The 21,115-nt window shown below is 37.0% G+C and overlaps 1 protein-coding gene across 1 annotated transcript in view; it reads left to right on the top strand.

The window, feature by feature from the left end:
* The first annotated feature begins 6,962 nt into the window (after positions 1-6,962).
* The window catches only part of LOC129805791 (G-protein coupled receptor Mth2-like), a 29,080-nt gene continuing 14,927 nt past the window's right edge, over positions 6,963-21,115 (top strand). The window contains exon 1 of the mRNA XM_055853943.1: positions 6,963-7,891. Coding sequence (XP_055709918.1) covers positions 7,012-7,891 — 880 coding nt within the window. The 5' untranslated portion in view covers positions 6,963-7,011. The remainder of the gene's footprint in view (positions 7,892-21,115) is intronic.

Raw genomic sequence — 21,115 nt, 5'->3', positions numbered from 1 at the left:
ACATCGCTTCAGGTCTTTGATGGAATAATAATTTTCATGAAAATTAAAGAAATTGAAAAATTATATGAACTAAAAAACACTTAATTACAATATAAATTAAATATGGAATGTCGAAATGAAAAACCAGTGAAACAAAATATTGCGTATTTGAAAGTGTTCAAGGTTCTAAAATCCATTAACGGCTTAATCACAACATGCCTTATAATTGTAATAAAATTTTCTAAACGAATTTATTCTAATAGGGTAAATCTCCTAATTAAAAACCATTTCCAGACGCTTTAACTTTGACAGAAGATTCAAAACATTAAGTTCAATTTTTTTCTGAAGAGAATTACATAAATTTGCTCCTTCACTCTTCTAGAATGTTACTGTTTAGTGAAAAGTCTTCAAATATAATTTGATAACTTCTTAAATACAAGAAAAACACACAAGTGCAAAATGCTTCTATTGGAAACAAATTTAATCCAAATGGAGACAAGGAAATTTTCTAATTGGAGACAAACAGTGATTGTTGAGTTGCTCGTGAGTGCAGGATTTGTACTTGTTCCTGGTCTTTTCTCCTTTCCCATCTAAAACAATAAGAAAATCTGTCCAAAAAAAATCATATTTCCGGAGTTTTCTATTGAAGCATTTGCAGACACTTCAGAAAAACCCTTTTTTGTTCACGAAATAGGTAATTATTTCATTTGAAAACTTTATATACCGTTAACAATAAAGATTAGCACTTAATTTAACTAAAATTTGCCAGAAATATGATATAAATGTTTAACAAAACGAATAAACAACAGTCAATTTATTGTGTTTTTCATTGGAAAACATGGTCGATCGATGAAAAATTCGATAGTGAAAAGGTACACTGTTACTTTTTCTGAGAAATTAAGAAATTAAAATTTGTGAACATGAATGGATTTTCGCTTTATTTCGAGCAAAATAAACTAGATAATGAAACTGTGGTATAGAAAATATGTAAATGTAATAATTTAGTACTGTATTTATCATGAAAACATTGACGTTTCCATTTGGAGTAGCGAAAAATTTCCATTTGGAGCAGGTTTTGAATTAGCCTTATTTACCCTGATCCATGTTTATGATTTGCTTAATCCAGAGACAGCCAAAATCCCGAAAGCCAAAATCTCGAACGCCAAAATCCCTAAAGGGTCAAAATCCCGAATGTTCAAAATCCTGAAAGAGATAAAATTATATGGAGGATTTTGTGTTGAATAAGCACTTTTCAGATTTCGGGATTTTGACGTATTCGGGATTTGTCTTTCGGGATTTTGACCTAATCGGGATTTGACTTTCGGGATTTTGGCATTCGAGTCTTTAGTTTTCGGGGTATTGGCTTTCGGGATTCTGGCTGGGACCCGCTTAATCGGCTTGATCTGATCTATAGGGAGTTAAAGTTTTATAAATTAACAAGACTACCGTTCTCAGACCAAAATATTCAAGCGCTGGACACATCTATGGTTTAAACCGGGAGACAGTTTAACGCAACTATAATGTAATCAAAGTAATGATTATACTAACTTCATTTCCTTCAGTTTCCAACTAAGCCATTCCTCGGTTTAAGTCGTAAGTATGCCTAGGGTATCAAGGATCAAAGTTAAATATTTTATGCCAAAAATTAATGATTTCGTATTTAGAATGAAATATTATTGACATTTTGTATATAACGAAATCATATTTGAAAGTTTAATCGAACTTTTCCAAGAAATGAAATCGAAATTTCGAATTCCTTTAAAAATTTTATTTTTAAAGCTTTAAATTCACTTTTTAATACCAAAATTAAAGATTTACGTTGATTTCAGCTGTGTTATTGTGAAGTTTGTTACATTTTACCTCAAAGGCTTCAGGAAATTTGATCCTTTTTACAATTGGAGATCTTTAGCGAATAATATATGAATTAGGCTTTAAAATGGCCGATTTAAGTATTTAACGCTCATCAGTTTTATCTGAAAATCGAGTGGGATTATTTAAAATCAGAGATTAAAATTATATTGAATATATTCATAAAAAAAAGTTTTAGAGCCTATAAACAATTATTTTTGAAAAACATTTAGTATAGAAAATAATGTCTAAATTGATACAAAATTTTAATTAAACCTCTTTATTTTTTGATTTAACGAATTAAAGAGAAGTTAAAAAAAATAATAAATGAAAATAATTATTAATTTCGGATTAGTTTCAGATAAAACTTAAAATAAAAATTAATGATATGAAATTAAAAGTAGTTTATTCTAATTACTTTAATTTAAAGAAAACACAAAAATTTAAATGACTGAATCAATTTCACATTTTTCGATTTTTAATTTTTAGAGTAATAGAAATATTAATTTTTTAGAATTGAATAAATTGAGAATTCTAGGTTTGGTGTTTTTATACTTGTAAGGCTGATATAGGGGGAGGATTTCAGGCTTCGCACACACTCTGTCTTCGAATGCTTTATATTTTTTCTCATACGATATTACTGAATTTGACCTGATAGCAATATATTTTATCAACCAGTATAAAATCACACATTTCCTGAAAGGTTAGATATTTATTAAAGGCAGGGGCCTCTCAACATTTCATTTTTCCATATGTTTTTGCATAGAGGCACTGAAGACTATTGGCAAGTTTTTTCCTGAAGAGAATTGACTTATAAGTCTTATATATTTCGAAATCGTGCACTAAAAGCTATGTAAAAGTACATATTTCATAATGCTCGCCGAAATAATATAAGAACTACAAGCAAATTTGTTTAAGACGTGGTGCAATAGCTGCAAAATTTTTACAAGGAAAAGTGAAAAATAGCTTCACTTTTTATTAGGCTTGATGGGCCCCTGATGAAAGTAATATGGGAAAAATATGAAGTGTTTAAAGCCAGATTGAGTGCAAAACCTGAAAGCTTTCCTCTATAGTTCAACATTTAAACCAACAAAGTTGAAAAGAGCTCACGAAATTTTTCAAAATTGCAGACCTTACCTGAATGGCTTAATCTGTTAGCACAAACGAGAATTTAATTTCAGGGTCACAACCAGACAAAAGTGATGCCCGGTGAGCAAAAACCGGGAATTCTATGGAAGAGACAGGGAACAAAAACAGCAGACACGTCTTCCAACTGCCAAAATTCATCAACAGAGATTCATTGCAGAGATTTTTTTCCTGCAAATTTCAGAAGGGAACCAACAAGGGAAAGAGGTGAGTCACAAAGCGACTTCTCGCTGAAAAATAATACGCTAGCAATTTACGTAGTTGAATTCGTATGGATTTCCAATGAAATTTTTCTTTTTTCATGCGTTTTTCTCGAGATAAATGTCATTTGCATATAATATTGTGCAACAATATAATGAAAACTGTCGGATGACGAATTTAATTAAAGTTATGTGATTCCGACAGAGGAGCGTGTGGGAAAACTGTTAGGTTTCCTCCCTTGCCACCTTGCTCACCAGCCGCATCACGAAGAGAGCAATTACCTATCGATTAAAAACTATAGCCATTGTCCGGAAAATAGAGCAATTGAGAAGTATTTCTTAAGTTGTAGTGGCTCCTTATAGAAATAAGGAAAAAGTAATTGAGGATATTTCTTCATACATACTGAGAGTCCTTAATGGCATAAACTTGTTGAATTATTGATATTCCTGAGTCATGTTTCAGTGAAATTTCCACTAAAAGCAACTTATATCCACTTCTGTAATCACTGGGCGCTAAAGCTCGCGGCGCCGTGTAAAAATAGATGCAGTGGTCACGAGAACAGGTCATAATTTCCATCAATTAATTAAGAGAATGCCTTAAAAAAATATCCAAGTCATTGAGAATTCTTCAGAGAAAGTTAGTTGAGGGCTTTGGTTTGTAACTCAACTATCAAGCGCGAAAATTTCCCGAACACTCCCTTGAGCGACAGTGGCGCACCCAAACGTGCGTAAATGCGAAGCTGATGAAATGTTATTGCGCCAAAATTTTATGCTTATGCTTTCTCCACACGAATTAAGAGAATTCTCTTCTTTAATTAACTCAGAGAAAACATCTTAATTGTTTTTTGTGGTCAGATGTTGTGGTTGTGGAGAGATGAACATAACACAAGAAAAATTTGAAGGTGATATCACCCGCAGATCGATTAATTAATATCGTAACACTGAAAGGGAAAATTAGTTGCCAAAACAAAAGTATTTTACTGCTAGAACTCAAAGGGAGAGCAGGTCTATAATCTAATTTTTCAACTTGTGACACGGCTAGAGGCCAAACATTAAGAGATATCGACTTCCGGTCTTCGACGACCCTGCTCTTCTCTAACCCAAGTCAATATTATTTAACACAGTCTTTTTTCCTTTTCCCCCACACCCCTCCTTCCCCTTCAAAATCATGTTTATTGATTGATATTCCAAAAACGACTCCAATTTTTTTTTCATTTATCAAATATGTTTTATAGGTTGGCAAAGTAAATATTTCCTCTTAAGACATCTACAGTGGTGGCCAAAATAATAGGACCACCCCTGCAAAAACCATTATTTTTTTCTTTCTATTTTTTTTATTCCAATTTGTTCAAATAATGTTGATGTAGAAATGTTCAAATAATTACCTTACGTCGAATACATATCGTTTGGGCCGCAAGATGTCTCTATTTTTCACAGAATATGTCAATAGTGAAATTCTGTTTTAATAACGTAATAGGACCACTTTCATTTAAATAAATGAATGTGACCTATAAATCGAATTCTGGAACTAAAGCTATATTTAGAAACAATAAAAGGCAATTTTCCTATTTCATTGTCCGATTTGAATTTCAGTATTTATGTATTCTGCACAATATAGAGACCTCTAGCGGACAAAACAACTTTTATTCTACGATCTTAATAACTTGAAGATTTCTACAACAAATTTATAGCAATGTAAGACGAATCGGTTCCGCGGCTAAAGTCCCTGCCGTTATTATGAATTCCCAGAGACTGATTGGCTACACAATGTGCCTTGTCCCTAGGGTTAGCCCTCTGAGTGGGAGGTGAAGGGTGTGCATCTTTAAGCAGAGAGCGATCATGCCTTCCGATGATATAATGCTCTGAGCCGACAGACAGTTGATCCTGAGCTACGAGTACATCAACGACATCAACACACCCTTAACAAGAGAAATCTTGTTGGGCCACCACCACCAGTTGTGCTACTATGCCCGATTTCCAAGTCCTCGGTTATTTTGATCTCACAGCAACAAGTTGGGAAAAGATACAAAATTTTAAACAAATATAAGTTTTACAGTTTTACAAAGTGATCCTATCGTTTTGGCCACCACTGTAGGTTCGAAAAACATTTTGATATAGAATTTTCTAAAGTCAAAGTTCAACCGCTTTGGGACGGTCTATTTTTCAACCGATTCGCTTAAATTTGGATTTTTCTGAAAGATCTTCAAATTTTCGACCAGGCTACATTGGACTTAATCGGTAAAGTACTCGTAATTGATAAATCTTTTTTCAAATATTCTTAAAAAACACAATAGTTTGTATCTAGCCAGAGAGCAGAAAACGAAAATGTTGATTCGACAAAATTTACAAATAAAATTCCTAAGTCAGTATTATTTAATAAAGTAATTCGTGTACATACACTGAGAGAAATCCGAAAAAGTTAAAATAACATTCCGGAAATGTTAATTTTACCCTGCAATATTGATCCGAAATCGGTGTAAATATTACCCTTTTTAGGTGTATTGGGGGTTAAAGTTACCATTTTTCATGTTAATTTTACCCTTAAAAAGGTGTAAAATTAACATTAAAAAATATTTTTACACCTAAAAAGTGTTAAAGTTATGAGGAAAAAAAGTTAATCGCACCTTTTTTTTCTCAGTGTAGATGTCGTAGATTCTCACTCCTTTAAACCGATCTGAATTTAATTTTAGTTTCGTCTGCGTAATGCCTGAAGTATTTCCCGTTCGAATTTCGAAAAGCCCGGGCGGATGTCAAAGAACATGTGTCGAAGAAACACGTGTTCAGCAAGAAACACTTATTGACAGTTTCGTCAAACTATTGAAAATTATTTAATGTATTTAATACACTGTGAAAATAAAAGGATAAAATTGATCCAAATTTGATCCTTTTGCAAAAGATTTTTCATAATAGAACATGTAAATTTGATCCATCCTTTCCAAAAGTATCAATTTGATCCCTTTATTTTTACCATTGTACAATTCATTTGCATCCTATTTCGTACTGAAAGAGTGCCAATAGGTTATGTCATGACACATATTCTTAAATTCGATAGAATAACGTAATAAATTGATAATTGTTTATACTGATGATATGTATTTATCGTAACTGTCGTGATTTTCAATTAAGATCAGTAGAAGAATGCTGTACAATTCAGGCAGTGTTTTTATTATGACAAATTGTTTTCGAATATTAGGAGAGATTTTTCAAAAATGTGATTCTGTAGCCATGACATTGCCATTTCAAAAGCGATTGCAGCGCCATATAAGATAAAATAAAGAAAACTGAGTCTTTATGGGACTACTTATATCCAAAGACAATGGATTTCTGGCAACTCAAATGACTATGCATTTTATTAAATATATCAATCAAGGCGTATTGTATTTGCATACCGTCATTAAGGAAAGAGATTTTATTAAAAAATCAATTAAATATTTTTGAACTCATGTGATATGAGGAAAAAGCTCGATTGGCTTTATCAGGTTTCGAACACACGTATGACAAAAATTACAGAATTCCCCTACACTACAGGATCACGACCCTCAAGTTCCTTGGAGACTTTATCATAACGAATTACAAAGTTGCCGGTAGCCACATGCATTAAATTGATTTCCTTGACCTTTAAATAATAAGAATAAAATCATGCTTAGCAAAAATTAGTGAACGTTACATCGTCATATTTAGTAATCCCAAAAGATTTTTTTTCAGGCGTATATAGTTCTTTTTCTTCTTTTGGAACATAATCACCTTCGGGAATAGATGGAGAGTGTGGCATCCGCGAAAAATCGAGCCAGTCAGTTGCGAATTGCTCGTGGTGTGATACGGATCATTTTGACGCGCAATGGAGCGTCTTCTAGTTTTGCTAACACTGACCCTTCTGGTTCCCTCAATTTACAGCCGGCTCCATAAATGCTGCCCACGAGGCTTTGAATTTAGTGTGATTGTGAGTGAAGATGGGCATCAGTCCTACGATTGTATGCCCGAACGTGAAAATATGACTGTTTTCGATGAGGAGGATTTCTTTGGGGACTTCACGACGGGAAATGAGAAAATGAGCTTTCCCTCTTGTTCAGCGAGGCGAATGCAGCTGTTCCGGTTCACGCGGGAATTGATTGCTGTGTCCCCAAACAGCTGTGTGGATGTTATTCAAGGGGACTACATCCTCCTCACGTGCTCCTCCAAAAATCCCATTCCAGATGCCCTCACGGTTCTGAGTGTCCGGAAGTGCTGTGGTCAGGAATTTGTATACGATATCAAGGCGAGAGAGTGTGTGGTTTCTGGGAATAGTACCATGAGGAGCATACTGCCTCCAAAATCCTCTCCACTGTTTATCCGTGGTGCTCCAGAGTGTCGTGAAAGTGAAGTGATGGTGTTGTTGATGTCTGGCACTCACGAAATTGCAATCTCGGGAGCCACGCTCATGATCACGACGTTCGACCGAGGACGTCCTGTGTCTGAATTTGTCGATCCTAATTCATACTGTGTGGACAGTGCTCCCTCTGAGGAGGATGAAAATCGGTGGATGACTAGGGTTTGTCGCCATGAGAGCATCTGCGAGAGAATCCCTTGTGTCAGGAAGTGTTGTGGGCATGAGAAAAAAATGGCCAGGGTGAACAACAAAGCTACTTGCTTATCCCATTCCGTTGACATTAATCCCACTTTCCATGTCCTCAATGAAGATGATTTTCCAGATACTGATCCACCGACAGCTGAGCCAAGAGGTGAGGATTCTCTTACAAATTACGAACATCTTTTTATACCATTCTCATGAATCATGAAACAGTACCAAATAAGAAGCAACATCAATAATTCTAGGAACTCCCCTTGCATTTGTTAAACTAAAATACTGATTTGTAATAACAATAAATTTGTAATTCTTAAATAAATAACCGAAAGTGATTTAACTAGGAATACTTTCTTTACGAATTTATTAATCAATGTTGATTTTACAACATTTGGGGGGACTAATAAATTCTAAAATATATTTATAAACATTAGCGGTGAAATCATTATTTGAGTAAGATAACAACTTCTTATACACTGTTAATATAAATGGTAATTAAGCCTCTATTATCATTTGTGTCTGAGTTGAGCATTTGAATTTTTAGCATCGAGGAAAATGGTTAGAATGTAATGGCCTAGACACACACGACTTAAGCCGAGAGACGGCTTATCTAATTAATAATTACGTTATTTTGTAATATGTCGATATTTATGGTCAGAAAAAATTCACATCTTTATAGTTTCTAGAGCTAAACAAACAAGTTTGATGAATAAAAAATCTTCCATTAAAAATAATAATGTGGTGAAATTTTAAATTTCGGACAAGCCATAAATCAGGACCAATCTATTTTCAAGTTTGAATTTTGAAAACAAACAATAATTATTGTATTTATTTTTTATCAAGTTTTAAAAAAGCTGTCCGAGACCTAAATAGTTTATCCAGAATTCGGAAATTTACTTCGATCAGTAAATAAACTCCAAATGTTTACGAAATGATTGTGAACAAACTGAGACTTTTTATATTTATTTGGCGAAATTTGTTTATACACTCCTAGAAAAATTTAGTCCCAACTAACTCATATACAGTTATGGAAACTATAAGATATAGTAAGCATAGACCCATCCATATATTTAGCTAGGGTAACTAAATGAAATATTTGAGCAATATTAGTTACAGTATCTTTTTCATTTAGTTATCATAACTAAATTAGATTAGTAACGGATACTATAACATATTAGTTCCAATAACTAAATAAATAGGGTTGATACCCATCTTATGGACTGTAATAACTACATCATATTAGTTGTGGTTACTATTAGGCTCGAAAAAGCTTTAATACATAAGTGAAAACCACTCTTTACTATTGAAAAAGTTGTCAGAACTATATGAAAATATAGGCTCATTTATTTGCATTAGTTGTGAGAACTAAAAGAAATTAGTGTCCAATATTGGGATATCCATTTCATTTAATTAACACAAGCAAATATAATTAATATGAAACCATTATGAAATAATTGCTGCAACTTATCCACGCAAGTATTGCCTTATGTTTTCACTACTAATAAATTTATTATGAGTAAAATATTTTAAGATCTTAAAAACGATTTTACATAGATTTGATAATAATCACCCGATCAACTAATTTTCATTAGTAATGATGTCTAAACTTTTCTAAGAGTGTAATATTAAAAATTTGATAAGCTTCAATTAATAATTTTCTTAGATTAAAAAAAAGAGGAGAAAATGTTGAAGATCTTAGGAAATTAGTTTCCTTTAAGTTAAAGGGCAATTGATATCCTTTCCCCATAAAAATTTAATTTTGATACTATAAACTATTTGGAATGAGATATGTTCAGGAGGAGATGTTCAGTAAATAAATTAAATTTGTTCAGCAAAATGACAAGTTTTATCGTCACCTTGTTTTAAAACTTTAGCAGTGAAATAATCATGCAATTTTTGGCAAAAACAAATAAAAAGTTTTCCATTTTAACTGGAAATCTATCTTATGAATTAATTTAATAAATTAAAACGCTTGTTTGTAAAACTTTAGATCTACTGACAATATTTAAATTTTTGCTCACCGCAGTTCTTATTTTTTGTCCGACTTTAATTTTTAACTGATTAATTTTACTTTCTTAGTTCTAATATGTGTTATTTCACCACAAGTAACAACATTTTGCAATATTTAGATTACAATTTGAACAGAAAAAAAATATTTCTTAAAATTGCTCGTAAATGTTTGTGAATTCTTACTGGGACTTACAAAATGCTCATAAATCGTATAACTCATAATTAAGTTCGTAAAAGTTTGTACTTTTTCACAAACATTGTTCGTAACATGATCACCTGAGAAGCATTTTTTGTTGTGTACAAACATTTGTTCGAACATTTTTGGTTGAATGGCACAATTTTTCGAACACTTTTTATGTGTTTATGAACATTTACCAATAAATGTTTGTAAAATAACAAAAACTGCTCGTTAAATGACTATATGTTACGAATAATGTTTGTAAATAAAGTACAAACTTTTTTGTAGGTTGTACGATTTTTCAAGCATTTCGTAAGTCACTGGAAGTTTTCACAAACATATGCGAGCAACTCTACAAAATATTTCTTATCGTGTGTAATATTTGAATTTCAAATTACAAAATATTTAAAGGATAAAATAAACAAAAAATACTGAAATATTCTTGGAAAAAATGAAATCTGAGAAATTAGAAACCACTTAAGTTAATTTCTAGTAAATTTTATGTTGATTACTGCCACAAACGAAATATTTTACTGACCAAAATGGTTTATCTGGATTAAAGTATTATATGAGCCACCTAAAACATTTTTCGACGAGCAAATATTTTGAAATAGTTATTCCCGAAGTATTTGAAGCATTCTGAAACATTTCCTTTACTTAATGTCTTTACAGGAAAGAAAAATATTTTGAGTTTTTTAAAGTTCAAATTGGAAAAAATATACAGGTAAAAAGATAGGCAATGTGTTAAGTGGGTTAAGTGATACTGTGAATTTAATTTTAAATCCTTTTTTTGTTTAAGATGTAAATAATATGCATGTTAACGACAGCTAAATCTAGATATTTACTCAGGTTCTTAACGTGAAGTGATCAATAGTTGAATGAACCAATCTATCAAGAAAAATTTAATTCACAACATTGAGAATAAATGAGAAAATAAATATTTAAGCATTTTCAAACGAAAGTCAGCACTTTTGGATTTGGTGCAAAAAAAAACGACAAATACTATTGTTTATCAATTCGCGAAATCGTATAGTAAAATTTTGCAAACATTTCAAATATGACATGCCTTTGGCTTAGCTATTTCTAATCAGAATACCACTCAAGACTTGACGAGATTATCTACATCCTTCATGTCAAGAGTTGATATGCTTATTATATTATTTTTGGTCAAAATATGTATGAATCTTGAACAGTCTGGACCGTTCTTAAGTATTTTCTTAATCCTAATTAATTAGCTAATCTCAACTCTCTTTCTATCCCACATAAAATTCAATTGGGATATCATGGTTATTCTCGCTTAGTTGTTGGACGCGGAAAAAGATTATTTTCGCATTTTAGTGTAACAGCAAACAAATTTACACATTCACACGGGAATAATCCAAACAAAATTCTCTACTTTCCACAAATAACTGATTTTCTGCCAGACAATTCACTTATTGTGAGTGTGAAAGAGAAAAAGAGGAGTTTTCCGTATTACCAATTATCATTGATGGAATAAATTGAGTGATTCATTTTTCAGTTGCTGTTTCTTGTCACTTTTTTTTGTTTGTAAGAAATTTTCATTAATAAGAACATGTCGGATTTTTCCAAATATTTACTCAAACTGATTATACTACCACAATGCATTTGATTGTCTATGCAATATGGTTTTGAATCAAAATTTTTGCTTGCTTACGTAAAAATTCTTCTATTTGCGATTAATTTTATCGAGACAAGAAACATGAATGTAGTTCTAGAAAAAATTGTAGTATTTGATAAGACATTTTGGTATACGTGTATTACGTGCGCTAACCGTTGGCGTTTTAAATAGAAATTATTGCAGCGTGAAGTAGGCTGAAAGTGTCACCGGGATCTCCAATTGGGTGTACAGTGTACTTTTGTGTGTATGTGTGTCTCTCGTCCCATCTTCCGGGTGGTATTAATTATCACTGGGCAAAATGAGGTCAGTCTGGATTGGATTGCGAAAGAGGAAAGGTGATTTAACATTTCTCTCCCCCTCAGGAAGAGAAGACAGTAGTGAGTGGAGTGGAGTTAGTGGGTTAAGAGGACGTCGGAAGATAATCCTGGTCAACCCTCATTACCACGGAGGTATCGAGGTGAGGAACAGCGCAAGAAGTGTTAAGCCAGATCCGGAAACCTATTTCCTACGGAGGAAAATCGGCGGAGGCAAAAAACTTCGGTCTGATCGGAAAAGTCTTCGGAGAGAGTCTTCTGTGTCTACACGGTTACCCTCCACAACGAGAAAGTAGTCACCTGAGGATCCGGGAATTGTGCCACCCGACGTAATCAGCGTGCGCATCACCACTCAATTGGAATCTGCAAGAGCCCACCCTGGCACAAAGAATCCCCGCATCTTGCTAGTCCCTCAGAATTTGCGGGAGCCCCAATACGGAGAGGGAGAAAGAATGGCCACCGGACTCAAATAAGCGAACAAACCTTAAGTAGAACTCTGTGTTGTATAATTGTGTAAATTTCGGTATAATATAACCAATTTTATATGGGCTTTAACTGAGGGTCTCTTCGGGAAATCAAAGGGGGGTTTGTGATTAATTCTGCTGAGGAATAAAGGGTTTAATTGTGGAAATTGAAGAGAGAAGAATTGGTGTTTCTTTGTAAGAGGGAATATTGAGAAGAATTGAAAGGTGAAAGAATCCGGAGTCGGGTGTTTGGGATTGATGGATATCGGGTAAGGATTGAGAAAAGTGCCATCAGAACTTCAAATTAAAAGCAGAAAATTCACCGGTAGCAGAATAATTCTTACATTTGGCGCCCAACATTGGCTCGTTTATCCCATATTTGATACGAGTCTCAAGTCTTAACTGAGTGTTAGATTGATTTCTAGTTTTAGTATCATTTTCGGCCCATTTTAATAGTTTTTAAAATAATTTTAGATTTATTTAATACAATTTTCACCTAGTTTCGGGAAACTGGGAAGCCTTCTTCGCTATCCAGGCAATAAAAAGTGATAAAAGATAAAAAAAAAGCTTTATAATTAATTGGGATAAATCTGATATTTAAATATTTGTTTGCTTTTGTGCTGTTTTTGGTGTAGGAGTGTGCTAAAAAATTAAGTTTCTGATTTAAAATAATTGAAATTGGTTCTCATTTTGGAAAAATCGGGCTTAAATAAAATTAAGAGCGTAAAATTGTCTATAGTAGATTATCAGTCTATAAGTACAAAGACCACAGATTGTGGAAGTGCAAAGCAGTAACAGTTGGTCAAATCGGATTAACGGTTGGACCATCTACTCTTTGTACTGGGGTTTATCTCGTCTATACAATTTTAATTTTCTGTGCCTCATTTCTATACAAATATATAATATCATTTAAATTACAATTAATTTCGGGACCATTTTTCATATTCTAATAATTATCGGCCTTTGTTAAATTAAAATTTTTCTTTATCCAATATAGCAGTATTTTGCAATTTTAATCACATTTTTTTCGTCGAACTTTGAACAGTTTTTAACATCATGGTGATCACAAGAGACGATCCACGCGATCGTAGACCCCAATCCCCTACTGATTCTGTGGCATCTGGAAGTTCCGCTGGAAGAGGTCGTGGGAATTTAACAATCCCTATTAGTTCGAATCTCCCATCTACGTCTATGGAAACTCGAATGTCCCAGATGGAAAATTCCATAAGAAGTCTTAGCGATATGATGGCTTCCATGATGACGAGATTTGATAGGATGCAAAATCCAAGTCCAGATTTAAGCAATTTTCGAGATAGGGGGAATGATCAGCCTAATCCAACTTCAGGAAACCCTTTGCCTAACCCTTTGAATAATTCCGGTCGTCCGAATGATTCGTCCCAAACTGAAGAAGTGGATCTCACATCCGGTGGGTTTAGTGTCCGCGGAAGGCAAGCATACAAGCCTATCCCAGTAAAGGATTGGGGTATTATCTTTTCTGGGGATTCTAAGGGGTTGAAAGTTAAGAATTTCCTTCGAGATATGGAAAAGATGGCCCTTACCCAGAAAGTACCTATTGATTCTACCCTTTCCGCCATACATTTGTGTCTGGCTGGTGATGCTTTGACCTGGTACCGCTCATGTGAGCTTTTCCCTACCTGGACAGAATTTTCTAGGGCAATATCTGCCACTTTTGGGCGATTGGATGGGGATCTTTCGGTGAGACGTAGGCTAGAGGATCGCAGACAGAGAGATGGTGAACGGGTAGGGGTATTTTTAGCGGAAATTTATTCCCTTTTCCGGGAATTAGAAGTCCCCATGGACCCTCGTTCACAAATCCAATTAATCAGGCGTAATCTAGCACCTCAAATCCGCGATGCCATCCTATTTATGAACTTTAATTCCTTACAGGAGTTGGAAAAGACCGTGATTACCGTTGAAAGTAATTTCTTACTCGCCGCTCCTGAATCTCGTTCCCGCAGTGCTAGGGTCAATGAAATCGACGAGGTTTCCGCCATTTCAAATTCCTCGAGACCCGGCAAGTCCCAGCAAAACTGGAGGAACAATTATTCATCACACAAGAAGGAAAATCGCAATACCTCCTCAAATTCACCATCGGGCTATCCCCTCTGTGTGAATTGCTTTTTAGGACATCACTTGGTGAAAAATTGCACACAACCTCAGAGAGCCCCCTTCCTATGCTTTGGCTGTGGGAGGGAGAACACAATCCGCGAAAACTGTCCTAATTGTCGTGACGCGGGGGGAGATGGTTCGGGGTCGTAGGGAGGACGCGAACCTCGAAGAAAAATTGTGCATCTGTCCTCCGGAAGGGAAGGAATGGGGGGAGTAAGAAGAACGTGAGTTTGGAACCCATAGAATTCTTTATTGACGATGAAGTGCATGATTATTTTTTGTTTGATAATTTTTCGGGATCACTTTCTTCAAATAATTCATTATCTTCTTTAAATTCTATTGATCAGCTCCTTTATGATAATGTTTCCCCTCAGGAAGCATTATATTCCGATTCACTCGAACTCGACGATTTTTTGGATGAGTTTGATCCACCTTTAATTAATTTTGATGAGCCACAGAAATCCTCAGATGAGTCTCTTATAGATTTTTCCTCCGAAAATCTTCAGCCACAGCTTTCCACATTACCCGTTAGTGTGTGTGAGGTGAATGACACTTCCATGGGAAAGGAATATGTGGGTGACCCTAGGCCTTATGCCACAGTAGAAATTTTTGGGAAGAAAATGGTGGGGTTGTTGGACAGCGGGGCAACTCACACATGTATTGGCCCTATGGCAGAGGATTTGTTTAGGGATACACCTCTTATGAAGAGAAAGAGCTCATCTCGAGTCTTTATTAGAACGGCCGACGGACTTATCCATGAATCTACTGAGGTCTCCGATATACCTTTTACTTGTAATAATGAAACGAATCTACTATCAGTATTATTGGTCCCAAATTTATCTTCACCTCTCATTTTGGGGGTAGACTTTTTTAAGAAGTGGAGGCTTAAGATTGTTCAATCTTCACCTCCGGGTTTGTGTGAAGTTAAAGCGGAAAGTTCAGCCCACAGTTTGACCCTCGAACAAAAGTTGGAGGTTGATGCGGCAATTTTAGCCCTTCCGGCTACAACACCTGAAAGCTTTGGATGTACTCCGTTAGTGATGCATCACATAGATACAGGCGATCATCCCGCGGTGCATGAACGATGCTATCCGATCCCCACACATCTTATGAGTGCCGTGGATAAGGAGATCGACCGCTTGGTTCAATTGGGAGTTCTTCGCGAATGCGAACCTACTCCTTGGTTAAATCCCATAACGGTGAGCGTGAAAAAGACTGGCGCTATTCGTTTATGTTTAGATGCGCGGAAGCTTAACTCGGTGACCACTCGCGATACCTTTCCATTACCACACATTGAATGCATATTGTCTCAATTGTCGGGAACAACATACTTATCATCGATAGATCTTTCCGAGGCATTCTTCCAGATTCCCTTGGACGAAGAAAGCCAACCTAAGACTGCATTTGCATTGCCTGGTAGGAAACTTTATTGTTTCAAGAGAACCCCATTCGGCCTTGTAAATTCACCGATGTCCATGGCAAGATTAATGTCGCAGGTTTTGGGTCATGATCTTGAAAACCAAGTTTTCCATTATCTCGATGATATTTTAATTGTCACACCTGACTTTGAATCCCATATCAAAATGTTGAAAGAGGTGGCGAGTCGCCTGAGGAAGGCTAATCTTACAATTAATGTCGCTAAATCTAAGTTCTGCGTAGAAAGCCTTACCTACTTGGGATTTACTTTATCTTCTTCCGGTATTGCGACAAACAATGAAAAAGTGAGCGCTATTTTGGAGATGCCCGTCCCAACGACCGTCAAGTCCCTCCGTCAGGTCGTGGGCATGTTCTCTTGGTATAGGAAATTTATCCCTAATTTTGCAACTGTTGTCGCTCCGATGACTGATCTTCTGAAGGGAAACCCGACAACTATCCAGTGGAATGCTCAGGCGGACCAGGCTTTCCAAACCCTTAAGTCCCTGTTAGTTTCTGCCCCTATTTTGGCCACACCGGATTATTCAAAACCTTTTCGGGTAAAAACCGATGCTAGTGACTTTGGCTGTGGGGGGGTTATTGTTCAGGAGGTTGGGGGGGAGGAAAGGGTTATCGCCTATATGTCTCGGAAATTTACATCTGCAGAAAAAAATTACACCACTACTGAGAAGGAGCTCTTAGGGGTTTTATACAGTATAGAGAAGTTCAAGCAGTTCCTAATGGGTGCTAAATTTTTCCTGGAAACGGATCACTCAGCCTTAATTTGGCTGTTAAAGCTAAAGGATGCGAAGGGTAGGTTGGCACGGTGGATTCTCCGGTTACAAGGCTTCGATTTCGAAGTAACCCACCGACCAGGCCGTGAGAACGTTGTACCGGACGCGTTATCACGATGTTTGAACGTCGATGCTCTCGCGTATTCCATTGATCCACAATACAGTTCCTTGTGCTCTTTGGTAGCTGCTGATCCCCAAAAACACCCTCAATATCGTACTGAGAATGGCAAGCTGTATAAAAACTGCCGAGAAAAGAACTCTCTAGGAGTGGTTGAACACCATTGGAAGTTGGTTGTGGGGAAGCAAGATCAGGAAAGTTATCTCAAAAAGTTTCACAATGACCCCTCGGCTGGACATTTAGGATTTATGAAGACCTATACTCGTCTTCGGGAATTTTATTATTGGCCGAAGATGAGAAGTGATGTACGGCGTTGGATTAGGAATTGTGAGGTGTGTAAAGCATCCAAGTCGCCTAACACCGCGTTGGCTCCTCCCATGGGAAAATTTGTAGAGGCTAAGCGCCCTTGGCAGACAATTTGTTTGGACTACGTTGGCCCCTTGGTTCGGTCTCGGCAGGGGTTCACCGACCTTCTTGTGGTCCTGGACAAGTTTTCAAAATTCGTCCTGCTATTTCCCTTGAGAAACGCAAAAACGCCACTCCTTGTCCAAACGTTATGTAAGTCTGTGTTTTATGTTTATGGAGTTCCGGAAGTAATTGTCTCGGATAATGGCGTCCAATTTCAGTCTAATATGTTCAAACAAATGCTCGACCAATACGGAGTTAAACACTTTAAGACACCTTTTTACCACCCCCAAGCAAACCCAACTGAAAGAATGAATAGGACTATCATCACCTCTATACGGTCCTTTATTCAGAAGGAACATAGGGAATGGGCGGACCATCTTCCCGAAATTCAAGGGGCAGTGAACTCATCGGTTCAGGAGTCCACTAAGTTTTCTCCGTATTTCTTAAATTTCGGTCAGCATATGATAACTCACGCGGAACAATATGATATCCTTAAACAGCGCCCTCCTGAAGATTTTAAAACTCGGTTAAAGGAATTGGAAAAAGCCCGTAAACTGGTTCCGGAAAGGTTGAAACAGGCTCATGATTTAGCTGCAAAATATTATAATCTTCGGAAAAGGCCTCAGACTTTATCGGTCGGTCAAATAGTCTGGAGGCGCAACTTCGGCCAATCGGATGCGGCTAAAGGCGTTCAACACAAATTTTTGCCTTGGATCAAAGCCAAAGTAACGGCGCGTCATGGAGACACTTATCACCTGGAAGATGTTCTTACAGGCAGCACCGGTCGTTACCATAAAAAGGACATTAAGCCAGATTAGTATCTTTCTCTTGACTTTTTTCCGGTATGTTGGGAGTGAGGGTATTGTAATGAGTGAGTAGCAAGTCATTCCGTTTTTACTCTAAACATTCACCCTGGACTGCTTCCTTCAGAAGTTCGGATTATGTCATTCAGGGTTCTTCTAATTTCATCGGAAAATATCCTACCTTGGACTTTCTCTTTTGGGAATGTGGGCTTAGGCCATTCAAGGTCTTCAAAATTTTTTCGGTATAATAATCTCGGACTCGGACAGCTTCCTCCGGAAGCAATGGCTTATGCTATTCGAGTAGTCGGACAGAGATATCTTGTGATATACTCTTCGGTATTCACCCTTTTAGGTTGTGCGCACGACCTCTAAGGTGTGATCGGTTTATCATCGGAAGATCGGGTCAAAACCGGATCAATTAGTCGGATAGCCCGTGCCCACCTCGGAGCCTTATAAATTCCGCAAGGGAAGTGCTTCTAGGGCGGGTGCAGCGGCTTGGACTTTGCTCATAATGAGTATTTTCGGTACAGAAATCGGTCTTTTTTTTCTCTTTTTCGGAGAATTTCTTCACTGTCTTTTTTCCTTATATCCTTTTCCTTTATCCTAATATAAATTAATATTTTTCTTACACAAAAATACTCGGAGTAAGTCTCAAAACCGGAATTCTATTCTATCATATCTAAAAAAAAAAAAAAAAAAAAAAAATCACTTTTGGATACCATTTATATTTTTAATTTTGAGCGTTGGGTTCTTTGCTGTGCGAATGACAGTTTGAAATGCGGAATTGTCGGTCGGATCTCTACTTTTCAAGGTAATGATGTTCAAACATGAAAGCTTTCCAGACATTCCCTGTGGCGACACTGGATTGGTTCCGAGAGTTGCACAAGTACCCTGCCGAAACGGTGTTCATTCCGGTGTTTAGAGGGTCAGTGTAGCTCCCATAATCTTGTAACGTCAGGTTATTCTATGTTTCACCTGCCGGTGTGATACCCATTGAGGGATGATCCGACGGCTTTGGCATTCCGGCCATTGCCTTTCTGAAGGCAACCTTTAAGGAGGCCTGCACCAGACATTCCCAAGATGTCCTCACAGTCAAAAACAATGGCGAACACCTGAAACATGAACTAGCAGATGAACACATCCACCATGCAGAACGTTAAAAGCATGCGAACATCTGAAGAAAGCCTCACCGTCAACAATGAGGTATTAAATCAATGAAAGGAAGAAGGAAGCAGGAAGCTTCTGTGGTGATTCCCCATGACATCTTGAGGATCAGAGTAATCCACCAGTCGATGTGGTGGTTCTGGTATTGACAACTTGTTCGGAGCAATCCACCAGACGATGTAGTGGTTCCGACGCTGGTGCAGCAGCAGGACAATCTCCAACAACGTTGAAGTGTTGAAGTTCATCTCGTGGACAGCCATAGACCCCAAACAGTCAAACGGAGTGGTCTCAGTCAATCACCGGGTTCCGGATCGCAATGCTGATCATATCAAGAAATGAGCAAGTCAGAAGCTCAAAAGAAATCGGACCGGATGGCTGGATAATAATGGAGTGTTGGAGATACGCCGAAGTCAATCCGGCGAATGGAGAGAGAAGGTACCGTGGTTGGGTGCATCCGAGCGAGGGGGTACCGTCTATTGGGTGGACACTGGTAGTGGAATATCGATGACAGTCCCTAGTGTCAGCTTATTAATTTTTTTTGGTCCCTTTGGCACATCCGGTGTGCATTCTTCGCCGAGTGGACTTGTGGAGCTGAGTAGGGGTTCAGCGGACTCCTCTAGGGCGGTTCTGGAAGCTGATAGAAGTTTATTCTTTCCTATCCGATTACAGCAGAGATCTTTCGTTCATTATTTTGTTTTATTATTTTCCTCTACAATGATTATCTGAGACTCAGAGTATCTCAGAGGGGAAATGCGGAAGGAGAAATTGAAAATGATTAATTCAATCTGAGTATATTATTTACCAATGGTATCTTTTCTGATTTTGAGCATCCAATTTACGGAATTTTTATTTCGTAAAACACTTTACTCCTCAATATCCCTTCCTAACCTACCTGAAATTCTCCTAGAGAGATGAGGATTGTATCCATTGGGTGGTGGGAGGAAGGAGATCTTCACTGGAAGATTATGAAACTTAATTTTGCTTACAACTTATAATATATACTTATTACCGGATACGGAGACTTGCGAACCCTCTTTATGTTCTGATCTTTCTGGCCATTCCTTTTGGTAACGAGTCTTGTGCTTTTTCGAACACTGACAGACTGTCTTCTACCGCTATTCTTTGGTTTGATAGAGTTTTCAATTTTTCTTTAATTTAAACCAGTTTTAGATATCTAATTTTTCCTCCTAAACTACATTTTTTTCTCCGGACACCTCAAGACATTTTTTTCTTTTACCGTTTTCTTTTTTTCGGAAGAAAGGGGAGATATTACGTGCGCTAACCGTTGGCGTTTTAAATAGAAATTATTGCAGCGTGAAGTAGGCTGAAAGTGTCACCGGGATCTCCAATTGGGTGTACAGTGTACTTTTGTGTGTATGTGTGTCTCTCGTCCCATCTTCCGGGTGGTATTAATTATCACTGGGCAAAATGAGGTCAGTCTGGATTGGATTGCGAAAGAGGAAAGGTGATTTAACATTTCTCTCCCCCTCAGGAAGAGAAGACAGTAGTGAGTGGAGTGGAGTTAGTGGGTTAAGAGGACGTCGGAAGATAATCCTGGTCAACCCTCATTACCACGGAGGTATCGAGGTGAGGAACAGCGCAAGAAGTGTTAAGCCAGATCCGGAAACCTATTTCCTACGGAGGAAAATCGGCGGAGGCAAAAAACTTCGGTCTGATCGGAAAAGTCTTCGGAGAGAGTCTTCTGTGTCTACACGGTTACCCTCCACAACGAGAAAGTAGTCACCTGAGGATCCGGGAATTGTGCCACCCGACGTAATCAGCGTGCGCATCACCACTCAATTGGAATCTGCAAGAGCCCACCCTGGCACAAAGAATCCCCGCATCTTGCTAGTCCCTCAGAATTTGCGGGAGCCCCAATACGGAGAGGGAGAAAGAATGGCCACCGGACTCAAATAAGCGAACAAACCTTAAGTAGAACTCTGTGT

The sequence above is a fragment of the Phlebotomus papatasi genome, chromosome 3 (assembly GCF_024763615.1).
Source record: "Phlebotomus papatasi isolate M1 chromosome 3, Ppap_2.1, whole genome shotgun sequence".
In the NCBI taxonomy this organism is placed as follows: Eukaryota; Metazoa; Arthropoda; class Insecta; order Diptera; family Psychodidae; genus Phlebotomus; species Phlebotomus papatasi.
This window is presented reverse-complemented; position numbering and strand designations above follow the sequence as displayed.